The following is a 15,257-nucleotide window of genomic DNA, read 5'->3' as shown; positions in this document are numbered from 1 at the left end:
CTCCCTTGTTCATAGATTTTTATCGAGCATCTATGATATGCCAAACACTATGGGGCGAGGGGTTCAGTAGCAGACAAAATTCTTGTCCCTGTGATACTTAGAGTTGGTGCGTTTGACAGAGACAATGAGTAAACTATCAGTAGGGGACTACGGGGTGGTAGCAGTTTTAAATGGGGTGACTGGAGAAGGAGCCTACGGTACATAGGGGGCCACACACTACACTCTCTCCAAATCTCTGAGACTCAAAGATGGCCCTCTGTGACCTCTGGAAGATGTGGCTCCCTCGAAGGTCAACAGGCCATGCAGTGAGAGCAGTGACAGATCTAGAGTCAGAAGAGCCCAGATCGTGGCTCTTCACAGTTAGCAGCGCTGTGTACTGGAGCGTGTGTCACTGAACCTCCCGGCCTCAGTTTCCCAATCAGAAAAATGGGTATATTTTTATTTCTATTGTGGAGCCGAGGAGACTCAAACGCCTGCTGCATATCTAAGCTCCCGGTGAGTGAACCTATGGCCAGGTCCCAGCTGCTGCTTTCCAAGTCCCAGTTCTGACGCTGGCTCTTTCCCTTTCCTCGGTCTCTCTCTCCCGGGCTAAGAAACCGACAGAAAAGCCCCCTCATCTGTGTGGGCGTAAACGAGGGCTGGAAGGGTCAGAAAAGCTGACTGAGCTTTGAAGGGGAAAGGAAACAAGAAGAGGTTGCAAAGCAGAGGAAGATGGGGAGGCGGGTAGCGCCTCTCAGACCACTGCAGGAGGAGGGGTGGCAGACAGAACTCCAGCACAGGGCTGCTCAGGCAGCTCAGTCGGGAAGGAGAGCGAGCGGTGGGCGTGGGAGGGCAGGTCACACAGGGGTGTGAGGAGGTAGGGGCCCTCAGTGATGAAGACTGCATCTCCCTGGGGGGGTGAGGGTGGGGCGGGGGAGGGGGACAGGAGGGCTTCCACTGGGGGAAGAGCAGAGGAGGCAGCTTCACCCCCAGGCTTCAAGTGGGGCTGCTTGGTGGTGGTGCGGACAGACATGTCTGAGCTGTTCCAGACTGGGAGTGTGGACCCTGGGGGTTTAAAGGGAGAGGGGCTGGTGAGTTATTGGGAAGGGGTCCAGGAGACACACTATTGAGCTAGACCTGGCCTGTGACTTTCTGAGGAATCGCACACTACAGCATTCCTCAGAGCGCCTGCTTTGGCTGCCTCTGGAAAGTGGGCTGCTGGACAACTCTCGCTCACTGCTGGGCCTGGTGTGTGTGTGTGTGTGTGTGTGTGTGTGTACATGCGAGCGCGTGTCTGGGTATGTGACAGCAGCCTGCATTTTCTCCCCTACCAGCCTTCCTCCTCCCCTTCAGCCACCCTGGGATTGGTGACTCTCAGCCCCTCCCCTCGACTCCCCCAAACCCTCCCAGAACCTTTATCAGGGAGCTGGGACTGGTTCCTGCCACCTTCCTGAGTCCCTGCACTCTCGTCTCCCTCTGTCTCTGCAGCAGCACCAGCCAGTTCTCGGATCCTGCCAGCCATCCAGCTCCACAGGTAGGTTCAGGGAAGACAGTGTGGCATCAAGGATGAGGGGCGCGAGTCAGGAGGGGACAAAGGAGCCGGCAGCCTCTGATGGGCAAGCGGGGCACCAGGAAGGAGGTCGGGAAATGCCCAGCAGGATGGAGAGCTGTTAATGCTTGGTATCTGGGGCCAGACTCAAGACTGATTCCAACAGGTCAGAAAGTTTCTGTGTAAGTCTTGGGTTATGTAGTGCTGTAGAACAGTATCAGGGCTCTTCTAACGTGAAAGAAACAGTGTATCTCCTGTAAGTCTGCCCATCCTTGGGACCTGGAGAGCCCAGCAGCTCCATCATGCCATTGCACATTGTTGGGGCAGATCCCGGGGAGATGCATAACGGGCGACCTGGGGAGCTGAGCCAAAAGATGTATCCCTTCTCAGAGATGCATCCAATGCTCTTCAGACCAGGGCTTGGATAGGGGAGCTGGGGGCCAGGAGAACATGGTGGGTGCCGGCTGCTGGTCGGGAAGGCATCCAGTGATTCCCCCAAGCTGTCTTCCCTCCTCAGCTTTGTCCTTCAGGCACCATGAGGAGCGCCATGCTGTTCGCGGCTGTCCTCGCCCTCAGCAGCTTGGCTTGGACCTTCGGGGCTGTGTGTGAGGAGCCACAGGGGCAGGGAGGGAGACTCAGTAAGGTAAGACGTCCCTGACAGAGTCCAGTATCTCAGGGAGACTTGGGGTTCTGTCTGTCTGGAGAGCTGGAGGGAAGAAGGTGGGCTGCAGGGCACCCACCTTGGGCATTTTGTCTCTAACTTTATATCTCAGTCTTCTCCTGAGTCCATCTTGTCTCGGGGTATCCCCCTGTGTCTTGGATATCTGGTAGATAAAGTGTATCCTAAGGAATGTTGTTCAGATTTATATGGACTGAGCAGTTTGCAGTGTATTTGTATGTGTGTTATATGTATATATGTTATATGTATACATATATATATATATATATATATGCTATCAGCTACACCTGTTCTTTAATTTTCAAGACGCAGACCCTTCCCCCCTTACCCACCTCATGCAGTCTCAGGTGTGCCCAAGGTCCCAACCCTTCCCCTTCTCTCCTCTCCCCTGACTACTTCTAGCCTCTGCTTAGTCAGACTAGTAAAACAGAAATCCAAAACCAAGCCGGGGTGAGCCTGGATTTCCAAAGTTCGTCTAAGAGAAAGAATAGGCCTTGTCAGGTGGGTGCAGGGGAGTGCCGGGAGGAAGTCTTCTCAGGGTTTTGAGTTGACAGCAGTGACATGGGTACAAATGCTTTTAAGATGATTACAGGTGGGACTTATTACACATTCAGTGTGTGAGGCCTCACTGCCTCTCCAGCTTCAGTCTGTTTAGCATCTCATTACAGGAGGAGAGCCGAGGATTTGAACAATTTGGAAAAAGTGGCTTCTGGGAAGCTGTGTGCTGGGCATAGAGAGAAAGAGAGGTGGGGGGACTTGAGCACACGCTCGCTCACACACACACACCACACACACACACACACACACACACACACACCACACACACGAACGAGAGCACACACACACACACACACACGAACGAGAGCACACACACACACACACACACATACCACACACGAACGAGAGCACACACATGCTTGCCAGAGCAGCTATGCAGGCGGCAATCCTTACATCAGATTCAAACAAACCCCCAGTGCTCAGGAAGTGTCTGATACAGCCTGGACCCCGTGCCTTCAGGGTGGTAAGACTGTCTGGGTTCTTCAGAGACAAGCTTGCTTCAGTATCTCGGGCAACAAGAAAACCCCCTCTGCCTCTCTTGGTCAACAAAAGAGAGCATCTCTTTCCCCAAGGTCTGTGAGGATGAGGTTACGTGTGGGTGCCTGGGAGGCTCGCCTGGGGTGTATTCTGGTGCACACAGCAGCTCAAGGATGCTGGAATTCCAGAGAGAGGCACAGCCGAGGTCCAGATAAGCATCTCCTAACCCATTTCTCTGGGCTCTAGCTCGTGACACTCATGTCATGAACCCACCAGCCCTGCTGTGCCCAAGTTGCTAGAAAAAAAAAATGAGGATAATGCAGAGATCTTTCAGGGCAGCAGCTCTGGAATTCTAGATCCAGAGTGGACAGGGAGAGAAAACAAACACAAGAAGCAGAAAGCTGTGCCGAGGCCGAGGCAGCGAAAAGCCAGGGAAAGCATTGTCTGCAGACACTGCGCACAGTAGGAGTCTCATGTGTGCACGTGTGCCCTGGCTGCCAGCTGCCACTGGACCTCAGGACCAAATCACGGAGCACAGGTTAGAGGACACTTGCTAAGTGTGACAAGCCTTTCTTGGGTGTGGCTGGTTCATGGCTCGCTCAGTGGACTAACCGTGCCTGTGAACAAGCTGGTTTTGAACTTGTGACTTAGTGAGAGTTGGCAGAGCTGGGCTGGGATTCCAGGAGACAGTCACCCTTGACCCTGGGAGATGGCGTGATCAGCATCCCAGGAAGTCAGTCCTAGGCAATCAGGCCAACAGGCCAGCCACCCAGAAGCCTCCACATGGCTCCAAACTTCACCACACACATCAGCGTCACGGGTCACACTCAGATTCAGGTCCTGTCCAGGAGGTCTCAGGTGAGTCTGGATTTCTAACATGGTCTCGGTGCTGCTGGCTGCAGCTGGCCCACATGTACACTTTATGTGCCCATTTCTCTTCCAGGGTAAGCCAGAGGAAATCCTGAAGGAAATGGGGGTGTTGGCTACAGCTGTGGCAGGTTTGGGGTAAGGCTGGTATGTGCAGGAAGAGAGCAGCTGGGTGGGGCGTGGACCTCAGCTCTCCGCTCTCTGCTCCCCTCCCCCACCAGGACTCTGATCTCTATCAGCTACCTCCATCCCTGCTTCGGAGACTCTACGACAGCCGCCCTGTCTCTCTGGAAGGACTGCTGAAAGTGCTGAGCAAGGCTAGCATGGGTAGGAGGAGGCTCTAGAGAGGGAAGGGGCGGGGCAAGGGGCGGGGCAAGAGGCAAAGGGCAAAGGGCAAAGGACCAGCCTTTGATTAGATTGACCTGGGAAAACTCTTTGTGGGAAGGGAGGTGGGGGTGTCCTAGTTAATGGGTGATTTGAATTTCTCTCTGTTTCCGTTTACACTCATGTGCCTGCCTTCACAGGACCAAAGGAGACATCACTTCCACAGAAACGTGAGTAGCTTCTTCTCCATCTGTGCTGACCGTTTGTCCAAAGTTCCACGGGCAAGGGTGGGGCCGATGGGTAATTTTGGCCGGCCTCATCCCAGCTGGTGCAGACAATATGCCAGCTGCAATTGCTTAGCCAGCCTTTCTCAGTGGGGAACAGCAGGAGAAACAAGAAAAAAAAAACAGGTGTGGGGGCCTGGGGACTGGCGGCTCGCTAGTCACTGGGGACTGAGAGGCTCCTCTGGTGGCAAAGATGCTAAGCCAGCACCTGCTGTGGTACAAAAGGAATGCAGTGTGTGTGTGTGTGTGTGTGTTTTAAGCACGTGTGGAGGGGGGAGGGGTAAAAAGAGAAGATGGGCAGAGAAAACAGACCAGAAAAAGATGTGCCAGATACGGAGACACATTTGTAATTCCAGAACTGAGGAGGTTAAGGAGGAATGGAGAATGCAAGGCTAGCCTGGGCTACATGGCAAGTTCCAGGGCAGCCTAGCCTAAATAGACTTGGTTTGGATGGGGGCAGGCACACAGTTGGTCATAGGAAACCAGTATCCCAGTCTCAGAAGTCTTGGCATCTTTGTTGACAGCACTGGCCTTTTCTTGCAGGTGACATGCACGACTTCTTTGTGGGACTTATGGGCAAGAGGAACAGCCAGCCAGGTAGGGTACACCCAGAGGAGGGCCTGGGAACTTTAAGGATATGTCAGAAGTGTCTCCCAGTTTGTCGCCAGAGAGGGAGATGAGCGGTTGTACTGTCTATGACCCTTCCTTTCTCAGTCAGCTCAGATGTGCAGTCATCAGGATCAGCTTCTTCCCGAGCACAGAGTAGGACAGCCCGGCTAGGCTGAGGGAGGGAGAGAGGCTCTGCCTGCCCCGCATTCTCTCAGCTCTGCCTTTCAGAGCTGTCTGTCGTAACCAGCCTCGATTCAGAAGAATCCTTCCTAACTACACTGCTTCCTTCACCCCAGACACTCCCACCGAGGTGGTTGAAGAGAACACCCCCAGCTTTGGCGTCCTCAAATAGGCCCCCAGTGCAGAAAAGGTAAGTACTATTGACTGGAAGTGGGGGACGGGGCAGGGGAGAGGGAGCTGTCTGCTGTGGTTCTCAGAGAGGCTGCCTTTGCCCTAAAACACGGATACACGGGCAGTGCCCAGCGCACAAGCGTCGGGCACAATGACGATTAGACATGCGTATGCTGTAATCGTCCCCACTGCAGTCTTTCATCTGTCTCGTGTGTCACGGACTCCGATGATTACTGAGCAGAGTGAGTGAGGGGTAGGACAGGGAGGGGAAGGCTGCGGGGCTTCTCCGGTGCTCTGCTCTTGTCCTGGACACTGTCTTCACAAGGTCTATACAAAAGATGGTGAGATCATCTTTCATTTGCTCTAGGTCTGATTATTCACAGCTGAAGTGTTTGCCTCCCAAGTGGGTCGAACCGTGCTGAGATATAACCTGCTCAGGGTGCAGTCAGGTATACCTGCCGCGGTTTAGGAAGAGATTTGGGATGCTAAATGTCCGTGGCAACAGTCAGAAACCACATGTCCTCGGCCCCTTGGGGCAGCAGGATGCTTAGAACATAATCTAAACTCAGTCCTGCTTTTCTCTAGCTGTGTCTCCTTGGCCAAGTGATTTAATGCTGTGCCTTAGTTTCCCCATCTGGAATATAAGTAAAACCTCCCAGGTTGTGGTTTTATAGACACAAGGCCTTTACAATGGCTCCCTGGCACACTGAGAGTCGTCTTCCGGTCTGGGAGCCGGGGACTGGGGAGGGAGGGTAGAGAATGTCCTCATGTGTCCCCTGGCTGGCTTTTATCTGACCGCCCGCCGAAAGCCATCTAGGTCAGAGCTCGGGACTGAGGGGGCAGAGACATTCCTCACTGGTCCACCAGTGTGAAAGCCCCTCGGGGAAGTCTAGTCAACACACAGCCTTGGTCTCAACACCATCTACCCACTCATGGAAACGGCAGCACGGCCTCCCGTCTCTCCCTCCTCACTCTGGGAACTCAGTCACCGCCTCAGCGTGGCCAGCCAGAGACCCAAAGGAGCTGACTCTTATGATGCCACCTGTTCACGACTCCCTGGGACCGGGGTCCGGGCCCCTTTGCTGTTGGGCGAGAGGGCATAAAGGGCCGCAGTACTGTAACTGGCTGATTACACGGTGCACACCATATCATTTTGCAGTCATTAGGTGGCTATTTCAGTCCTGCCGATGGCCAGATAATTATGCGGGAAGCTATATCTGGGTGATATACTCTCCTCTGGCGTTATGCACTGGCTGTAAAGATAATTACAGTGCGATTTTGCCACAGCATTTCATACAAATGGTAAAAGCAAGTGCATTGTGGAAATCTTTTAATATTCACCAGCAGATCCAAGCTCTTTCAGAGGGATCGCAGCAATTGTAGCCTTCCTAATCTCACCGAAGACGACGGTGTTCTAAGCCTGTTAGGTGCCGCACCGCCGACAGGGTGTAGGATCCCCAGGGGCCAGCATTTAAAGGCGATTAGGGGAAGTGGAGCAACACAGCTGACTGCATCGTTTTATTCCCTTCACTCGAAGCTGCTGAAAACAGAAGCCATTGAGAGCCTGCCTCCGAAGGCCAAGCTGGGTTAAGGAGGGGAGGACCGGTAACTGTGGGTGGGCTGTGTCTGTGCCAACCTCCTGGGAGTGCTGGGTGATATAAACCGGTCACTTCACCTTTCTGCGTGTGCTCCACAGACAGACAGACAGACAGACAGACAGACAGACGAGTGTTAAGCACATCGGGAAAGGGTCAAGCACCCACAGCAGCAGTTAGTTCTCCAGCCCCGCAAGGGGACAGGGACAACTAAGAGTCAAGCTGTTCCTTCCCTGGAGCTGGCCGGCCAGCCCTTGTTCCCTCAGTGGGTGGGGCAGTGGGCATTTTGTAGGACAAAGATGTGATGTAGAGTTTTATTTCTTTGTTTTTGCCTTTAGCACTCTGCTCCTGGACCCCGGCGGGTTGCATCTTCAAGCAGAGCCTGGGCTCCTGCTTCCTTTCCTCCCTCCTGCCTATGAGGCCCTCCGGTGGGCTCCCTTCCCTGCCCCCCATAGACGCTGCATGTGAACAACCCCAACCCCACGTCAGTTGTGGTTTCTGCAGTGTCCTGCATTAAAAATACGATGTCTCCTCTTCAACAATAAAGGGTTTTTACAAAGGAGTGACTGGTTGATGAACGATTGGGCTTTTTCCATAATTACATACACGCAAAGATGATGATATAAGGCCTGCAAGGTGGTTCAGCAGGTAAAGGGGCTTGCCACACAGGCCTGATGACCTGAGTTCGATCCCTGGATCCACCACAGGAGAGATTGTCCTCTGGCCTCCACATGTGTGCCATTGCACGAGCCACTTTTCTTACACACCACACACACACAGGCACACACACATGCACACACATTTAAACAAAACCCTACTTAATGACATTTAAACACTGTACTGGCTGGTTCTGTGTGTCAACTTGACACAGGCTGGAGTTATCACAGAGAACGGAGCTTCAGGTGAGGAAATGCCTCCATGAGATCCAGCTGTGGGGCATTTTCTCAATTAGTGATCAAGGCGGGAGGGCCCCTTGTGTGCGGTACCATCATCTCTGGGCTGGTAGTCTTGGGTTCTATAAGAGAGCAAGCTGAGCAAGCCAGGGGAAGCAAGCCAGTAAGGAACATCCCTCCATGGCCTCTGCATCAGCTCCTGCTTCCTGACCTGCTTGAGTTCCAGTCCTGACTTCCTTTGGTGATAAACAGCAATTTAAGCTGAATAAACCCTTTTCTCCCCAACTTGCTTCTTGGTCATGATGTTTGTGCAGGAATAGAAACCCTGACAAAGACAAATAGACACACTTTCATTTTGGATACATAATAACTGTTCTACTAGAGCCCTAAATAATTCTTCATACAATTAACAACTGATTTGGGGGTTAAACAAACAAACAAAAGAACAGGTATACACCAGTGTAGTGGTGCACACCCGTAATCCCAGCACTTCGGACAGACACTAGTGTGGTGGCACTCAGACAGACACAGTGTGGTAGCACACCTGTAAGCCTGGCACTCAGACAGACACCAGTTTGACACATACTAACCCTCAGGAAGTAGAGGCAGAGGATCTTGAGTTTGAAGTCAGTCTTGGCCACAAAGTGACAGTCTGTTTCAAGAAAACAAAAACAACCAACCCTCAGATTTGGGTAGTTTCCAACAATCGAGAACTTTCCTAGGCCAGTTCAGATAAAGGGAGGGCAGATGTTCTGAAAGGCCTGCCGGTGTGCATCTAGGCAGGGCCTGGGAAAATTCAGTTAGCAGCTCCCTCACTTCCTAATTAGGGGGCTGTGTAAGGACTATTTTCTCTCTCTAAATGATAGCGTGGGTTCCAACAGATCCCGGGGAAGACGGCAACCATTGTCACCGGCTGCTTCCTCTGGGTTATGTCTGATTATTGCTGTCTTCAATCACAACAGCTGTGATCTCCCACATGAGGCCCTCCTGAGGCTGGCTTATTATGAGTCCCATGTCCCTGCTCCTCCCCAAGGATGTGAGGTAGTCAGGGGGACCCCTTGAGGCTCATTTTAGTGTAGCTGCCTGGAAGGTCCTCCGGAGAAGGCTTTCATGAGTGTCGCCCATGCTGGGGTGGGGTGAGGGGCTTTTCCACAACAAAGCTACCCACATAAGCTGCTCCTGGCTGTGACTTCAAACTCCATTCTAAAATGTTCACCAAGTAGAACTGACACGGGTGTATCTTTGGTCTGCTGTTGCCCTCTATCTGGGTCCAATAAAAATAGAGCCTGTGTTAGGATTCTCTAGAGTTACAGAACTATGCTAGTCTCTATATAGTAAGGGAATTTGTTGATGACTTACAGTCTACAGTCCAACTCCCAGCAATGGTCAGCAGCAGCTGTGAATGGAAGTCCAAGGATCTAGCAGTCGCTCAGTCCCACAAGGCAAGCAGGTGGAGAGCGTCTTCCTTCTTACAATGTCTGTATGTAGGTCTCTAGCAGAAGGTGTGGACCAGATTAAAGGGGTGTACCACCACGCCTGGATCTGGGACTTACTTTGTCCCAGATGACCTTGAACTCGGATCTCCTTGCCTTAGTCTCCTGGGATTCATAGCCACTATGTCTCAAGATCTCCATGCCAAGATCCAGGTCAGAAACTTTGTATTTCCCAGCCTCAAGATCAGGATCACAGGTGAGCCTTCCAATTCTGGATTGTAGTTCATTCCAGATATAGTCCAGTTGACAATCAGGAATAGCCACTACAGAGTGTCCCCCCCCCCCAAAAAAAAACCCCATGACACCCACACATGGATTTTGTAATATGACAAGGCTATGGACAAGCAGATACAGCTTGATCCAGTTGGGATGAAGGCAAGATGGGGAGGTTACTACAGAGATCAAAAGAGAGGCAAATGTCGCTGGGCGGTGGTGGCACACGCCTTTAGTCCCAGCACTTGGGAGGCAGAGGCAGGCAGATTTCTGAGTTCGAGGCCAGCCTGGTTTACAGAGCGAATTCCAGAACAGCCAGGATTATACAGAGAAACCCTGTCTCGAAAAAAAAGGGGGGGGGGGGCAGATGTCCTCAGTATTAGCTGTCTGCTGTAGTCATGAAAGGGCAAAGCATTTCTCTCAGATTCTTCCTCTGTAGTGCGTCAATTACCTCCCTACGCTGGCAGAGCCCAGACATGCCATGGGTGTGCATGTCTGATATGCTAATGATCCCATACCACTAATGGGCTCTCCCCAACCTCCTAGTCTTAACCAGGAGCAGGAAACATACAAAGGCGACACCGAGGCAGCACCAGGCAGGGCTTTGGAGCAGGTGCTGTTTCCTGCAGTTCTTCTGCCTCAGGGAAAGTGCTAGTTTCCAACTGGGTTCCCCTTTGACTGACAGCTACACAGTGGATAAAGGAGAGAAAGCTATCCATTTGTAGCCCGGTCACACGACCATACTTGATGGAGTCTAGGACTATAAGGGAGAATGAGATGTTGGCAACCTCTCCCTCACCCCCAAGGAAAGGGGGAAGGGTCTCGACAGGAAGCTGTTGGGAGGGTCCAGCTGAGGCGGGAACGGGAAAGAATGCAGTTATCTTTGAGGGGCTGGCTGCTGGCAGTTTGGCTGCGCTGACAAGGGCAGCACAGATTGTACTTTCTGTATTTTTTTTTTTTTTTGAGGTGGGAGGCACAAGGGTAGGAGGATGAGCCTTGGAGGAATGGGTGTGCGATTGGGATAGATTGTATGAAATTCCCAAATAATAACAGTAGTTTGCTGGAAAGAAAGAAATGTGAACCCCACTTAGGTTCTAGAGCCCTTCCTCATGAGTCATCTCTCTGACCTTTCAAAAGGAGCTGTCTGCAGGGTATTTGAGAGGCCCTTGCAGGGTCTGGGAGAAATTCTTAGGACTGTGGAAGCCCCAAGGGTTGGTTCTGCTCAAACCTGGAGTCTGGTGAGGATGCTGAGTGCTGCGTGAACGCTGTCTGCCAAGCGGACCATAGATGCAGAGAGGCTGCTCTCTGCTGGGGCTAACAAATATTACAGTGCCAGGGATCTCTGAGGAGAAGCTCTCTCTCTCTCTCTCTCTCTCTCTCTCTCTCTCTCTCTCTCTCTCTCTCTCTCTCCTCCCTCCTCCCTTTCTTCCTACCCCTCTCCCACCCTCCCATGTAACCCAGTCCAGGCTGACCTTAAATTCACTATGTAGTCCAAGCTGGTCCCAATTCCCCAAATCCTCCTGCCTTCTAAACTCTGGGTTCCCAGGGCGTTTGGTACCACACCCATCTTCTCAAAATCCTATTTAATGTACTTAGAACAGTGAGACCCTTCCCCTACTAAACTCCCCACCCCATTCTTTCCCATTTAGCTTTGTGCATATGCATCACTGTGACTGCAACTTACTTTTAACATCTCTAGATAATAATCAGTACACACGTTGGACTACACCTTCCCGGTGGTTTGTTTGCTGGTGAAGTTGGCTGGGCTCCATTCTCCAAAGGCCATTGGTGAGAGAGGTTGAACAGATCTGTGCGTCTTACGCTTCAAGCCTCTGGAGCCATGTCTGAGCTGTGGGGGCTGTAAGCTTAGAGTTATTTTTTTTTTAAAAAGATTTATTTATTATGTAAATACACTGTAGTTGTCTTCCGACAGCAGAAGAGGGTGTCAGATATTTTTACGGATGGTTGTAAGCCACCATGTGGGTGCTGGGATTCGAACTCATGACCTTCGGAAGAGCAGTCGATGCTCTTACCTGTTGAGCCATCTCTCCAGCCCAAGGCTTAGAGTTCTTAAAACCTACTTTATAATAAGGGTTCTTAGATGATTCGACACCCCTTCTAGCCCGCTGTCCAAAGGGACAAAGGGACAAAGGGTGGTAAGTAGGTCAAAGGGGATGTGGACCCCTTCAGAAGTTCTTTGGGGGGGAGGCGATTCCAATCTCTTTTCATCAGGATTACCAGCAGTCCAGTTCAGTAGTGTCAGGATACCAAACACGAATCAGCAGAGGTGGCAGGATCCAGCAGAAACAGCCAGGCCTCTTCCGAATTGGCCAAGTCAGTGGGCATGACCAGGACTGGCCAGGACACCAGGAACAGTTCTCTGCCATTGCCTCTCCAGACGAACTGAAGATCAGCAAAGCGCTGCAAGGTTAGCCTTGTAAGCTCCCGGCCACTGCCCACTGAGTCCTGTTTATACTCTCTCCAAACCTCACGTGTCCTCTCAGCAAAACACCACGTGAGTCTGCCTCACATGACATTACCAGAGACTTCTACTTCAGGGGGCTGCCTTGCCCCGCTATGGGAGCTAGGCCTGCCATTGGAACATAGCACCAACCTGAAAGAAAGTCTTCCATGGCAGAGCAAGCTGGAACTCCCCACCCCAAACCATAAGGTCTGTGGCTGTTGTGTGACCTTTTGTGGGAGACACGTGACTGTTCATTCCAGATAGATCATCAATGACAGGCCAAAGAAATAGCTCCATTTCGAGTCTAGCCCGGTGAGGCGATGTGCTTAATTAGGTTTGTAGCATACAGGAGCAGGAGTGAGGGGTTGTTTGTAAAGTATGGGTAACTTACAGGGGCTACATCACTAAAGAAAATAATCTCAGCAATCATTAACTACTTCTACGCCCTCGAGGAGGTGGCTGCCATCCATCCCAGCAACCATTAACTTCCTGTGCTGGCTAGTTTCTTGTTAGTTTGTCACAAGCTCGAGTCACCTGAGAGAAAGGAACCTCAATGGGAAAATGCCTCCACAAGACCAGGTTGTGGGTAAGCCTGTGGAATCTTTCTTCTTTCTTTCTTTCTTTCTTTCTTTCTTTCTTTCTTTCTTTCTTTCTTTCTTTCGTTCTTTCTTTCTTTCTTTCTTTCTTTCTTGGGGGGGGGGGTGGGTGATTCGAGACAGGCTTCTCTGTGTAGCCCTGGCTGTCCTGGAACTCACTCTGTAGACCAGGTTGGCCTCAAACTCAGAAATCTGCCTGCCTCTGCCTCCCAAGTGCTGGGACTAAAGGCGTGTGCAGTTTATATATAATATAAAAAGGATATTTTCTTGTTGAAGATCTATGTGGGTGGGGCCAGCCCAGGGTGGGTGGTGCCGCCCCTAGGCAAGCAGCGTTCCTCCTTGGCCTCTGCTTCAATCTCTGCCTGCAGGTTCTCGCCTTGTCTTCCTTTCATGATAGAACATAAACCGTGAGCCAGATAAATCCTTTCCTCTATGAGTTGCTTTGGTCATGGTGTTTTATCATGACCAAATCTATACCCTAATAAAGACGCCGCCTAATATGTCCTGGAAAGGGGTGGGACCTCATGAGAGCCCCTCCCTCCCATGACAGCAATTAATGGATCCAGTCTTATACAGACTTAGTCACAGCTTCCGGAATAATTCAAGAGGACAAATGCCTTGTCATGCTCCTCTGAGGACGGTGATCTACAGCAGTCCCCTCTTTCCCTGACCCTTGTATACTTTCTGCCTTGCCTCATATTTTTGTTAAACCCGAGATTCAGGACGAGAAAAGACCAAGTCCATGACTGTCCAATTAAAGCAGGCTGTCGTTTGGGGTGCACCCAGGACAGGCCAGCTGGCTGCCAGTCAGCTGAGTTGGGATTTGAGGGAGCAGCTCTGCCGGCTTTCGGAAGGCTCTCTTATAAGAGAGAGAAGGTGTTCCAGGGGCGAGGGGGGTGGTTTTTGTACACAGTAAGAACAGAGGACACAAAGGATGGGTATCTTGTGCGTGGGGCTGCAAGCAAGTTACACAGGCCTAAGAAACAGGAACTGACTCTTAATGGTAAATAGAACCCATAAATAGAAACCTTATTTTGCAAGGACTTAACACTAAACAAACAGGAACTTCCTTTTGACTATCTTAAGCGCACACAGAACCCTTAACCTTCAAGGTAGGTTGGTCTCAGATTCCCTGAGCCCTGGCCGGTGTACTATTGACATTTCACTCCAGATCGGGCACTTAGCAACTGACCACTTATTCTCAGCACTTACCAGGTATGAGTCTGCAGGCAACCACTGCCAACCGCAGCAAGCAGTCCCCTGACCACGGACGACCACAACGATAAAGCAGAGGCATAAACGCAAATGTTTAACTGGCAGTTTCAGAAAATGGAGGGGTGGGGTCCTGGTGGTGGGGTCCTGGTGCTGAGTCAGAGGCAGTGTCTATGGGACCCAGAGTTTGGGTGTAAGAAAGCCAAGGTCAAAAGGCACTAAAAGGGAACAAGAGAAAGACCCCAGAATGCAGGAGTAGGTGGGACATACCCGGCACATCCCGGAACCAGGTAGTGTGTGCTAAGCTTGATCCTATCAAGGATCCCAGCAGGTGTGGCTGTGTCAGAGAGACAGTTCATGCTGCTCTAAAGTCAAAACTAAAGGCTGAACTTATCTGGCCCAGAGCAGAAAATTCCAGACACAGGCACTTCAAAGACAGAATATTCCCTGATTATCATAGCTTCATGTTCTGGGCCATTAAGGCCCCTATCTGAATGCTATGCCACAGACTCTGCCTTCCTCTGAATTAAAGGTGAGACCTGAGAGGTGTCTCCTGTCACTTGTCACCCTCTTTTCACTGTCTAATTCGTTTCATGTTTTAGGAATCCAGGAGGGGTATTAACACAGATTATTTTTTTCGAGACAGGGTTTCTCTGTGTAGCCCTGGCTGTCCTGGAATTCACTCTGTAGGCCAGGCTGGCCTGGAACTCAGAAATCCGCCTGCCTCTGCCTCCCAAGTGCTGGGACTAAAGGCGTGCGCCACCACTGCCCCACAGCAAACAATTTTGAGACAGGCTTTTATGTAGCCTAGGCTACATTCAAACTCGCTATGTAGCTGAGGGTGACCTTGACCTTCTGATATGCTCCTGTGGACCAACAATATATTTTGTGGTACAGCTGAAAACAAGGTTTTTTGTTGGTTTTGTTTTAAAAGATTTACTTAAGCAATATATTTACTGTCTATACTGCATTCTGCCTGCATGTATGCCCGCAGGCCAGAAGAGGGCACCAGATCTCATTATAGAGGTTGTGAGCCACTATGTGGTTGCTGAAAATTGAACTCAGGACCTCTGGAAGAGCATCCAGTGCTCTTAATCACTGAACCAGCTCCCCA

At 51.2% G+C, this 15,257-nt stretch overlaps 1 protein-coding gene across 2 annotated transcripts; it reads left to right on the top strand.

Annotated features, from left to right (window-relative positions):
- The first annotated feature begins 1,417 nt into the window (after positions 1-1,417).
- Positions 1,418-7,829, top strand: Tac3 (tachykinin precursor 3). 2 transcript variants are annotated; one of them, XM_052165231.1, is made up of 7 exons: positions 1,418-1,513; positions 2,059-2,171; positions 4,331-4,436; positions 4,634-4,663; positions 5,261-5,314; positions 5,623-5,696; positions 7,611-7,829. In XM_052165231.1, exons 2-6 carry the CDS (start codon positions 2,064-2,066, stop codon positions 5,676-5,678), a joined length of 354 nt encoding a protein of 117 aa, XP_052021191.1. In that variant the 5' UTR covers positions 1,418-1,513; positions 2,059-2,063; the 3' UTR covers positions 5,679-5,696; positions 7,611-7,829. The 2 variants fall into 2 exon arrangements, with proteins under 2 accessions (XP_052021191.1, XP_052021190.1); XM_052165230.1 differs by having other exon boundaries at positions 2,046-2,171.
- The last annotated feature ends 7,428 nt before the right edge of the window (positions 7,830-15,257 follow it).

Source organism: Apodemus sylvaticus, chromosome 20 (genome assembly GCF_947179515.1).
Source record: "Apodemus sylvaticus chromosome 20, mApoSyl1.1, whole genome shotgun sequence".
Taxonomy (NCBI): Eukaryota; Metazoa; Chordata; class Mammalia; order Rodentia; family Muridae; genus Apodemus; species Apodemus sylvaticus.
Note: the sequence above shows the minus strand (reverse complement) of the source record. Positions and strands in the feature narration are given on the sequence as shown.

Excerpts from the sequence above, each read along its gene's own strand:
- Tac3 (XM_052165231.1), top strand. The coding sequence starts at position 2,064 with ATGAGGAGCGCCATGCTGTTCGCGGCTGTCCTCGCCCTCAGCAGCTTG. Across the intron at positions 4,437-4,633 it reads GCTGAGCAAGGCTAGCATGG|GACCAAAGGAGACATCACTT; the intron begins GTAGGAGGAGGC and ends CTGCCTTCACAG. Across the intron at positions 5,315-5,622 it reads CAAGAGGAACAGCCAGCCAG|ACACTCCCACCGAGGTGGTT; the intron begins GTAGGGTACACC and ends CCTTCACCCCAG.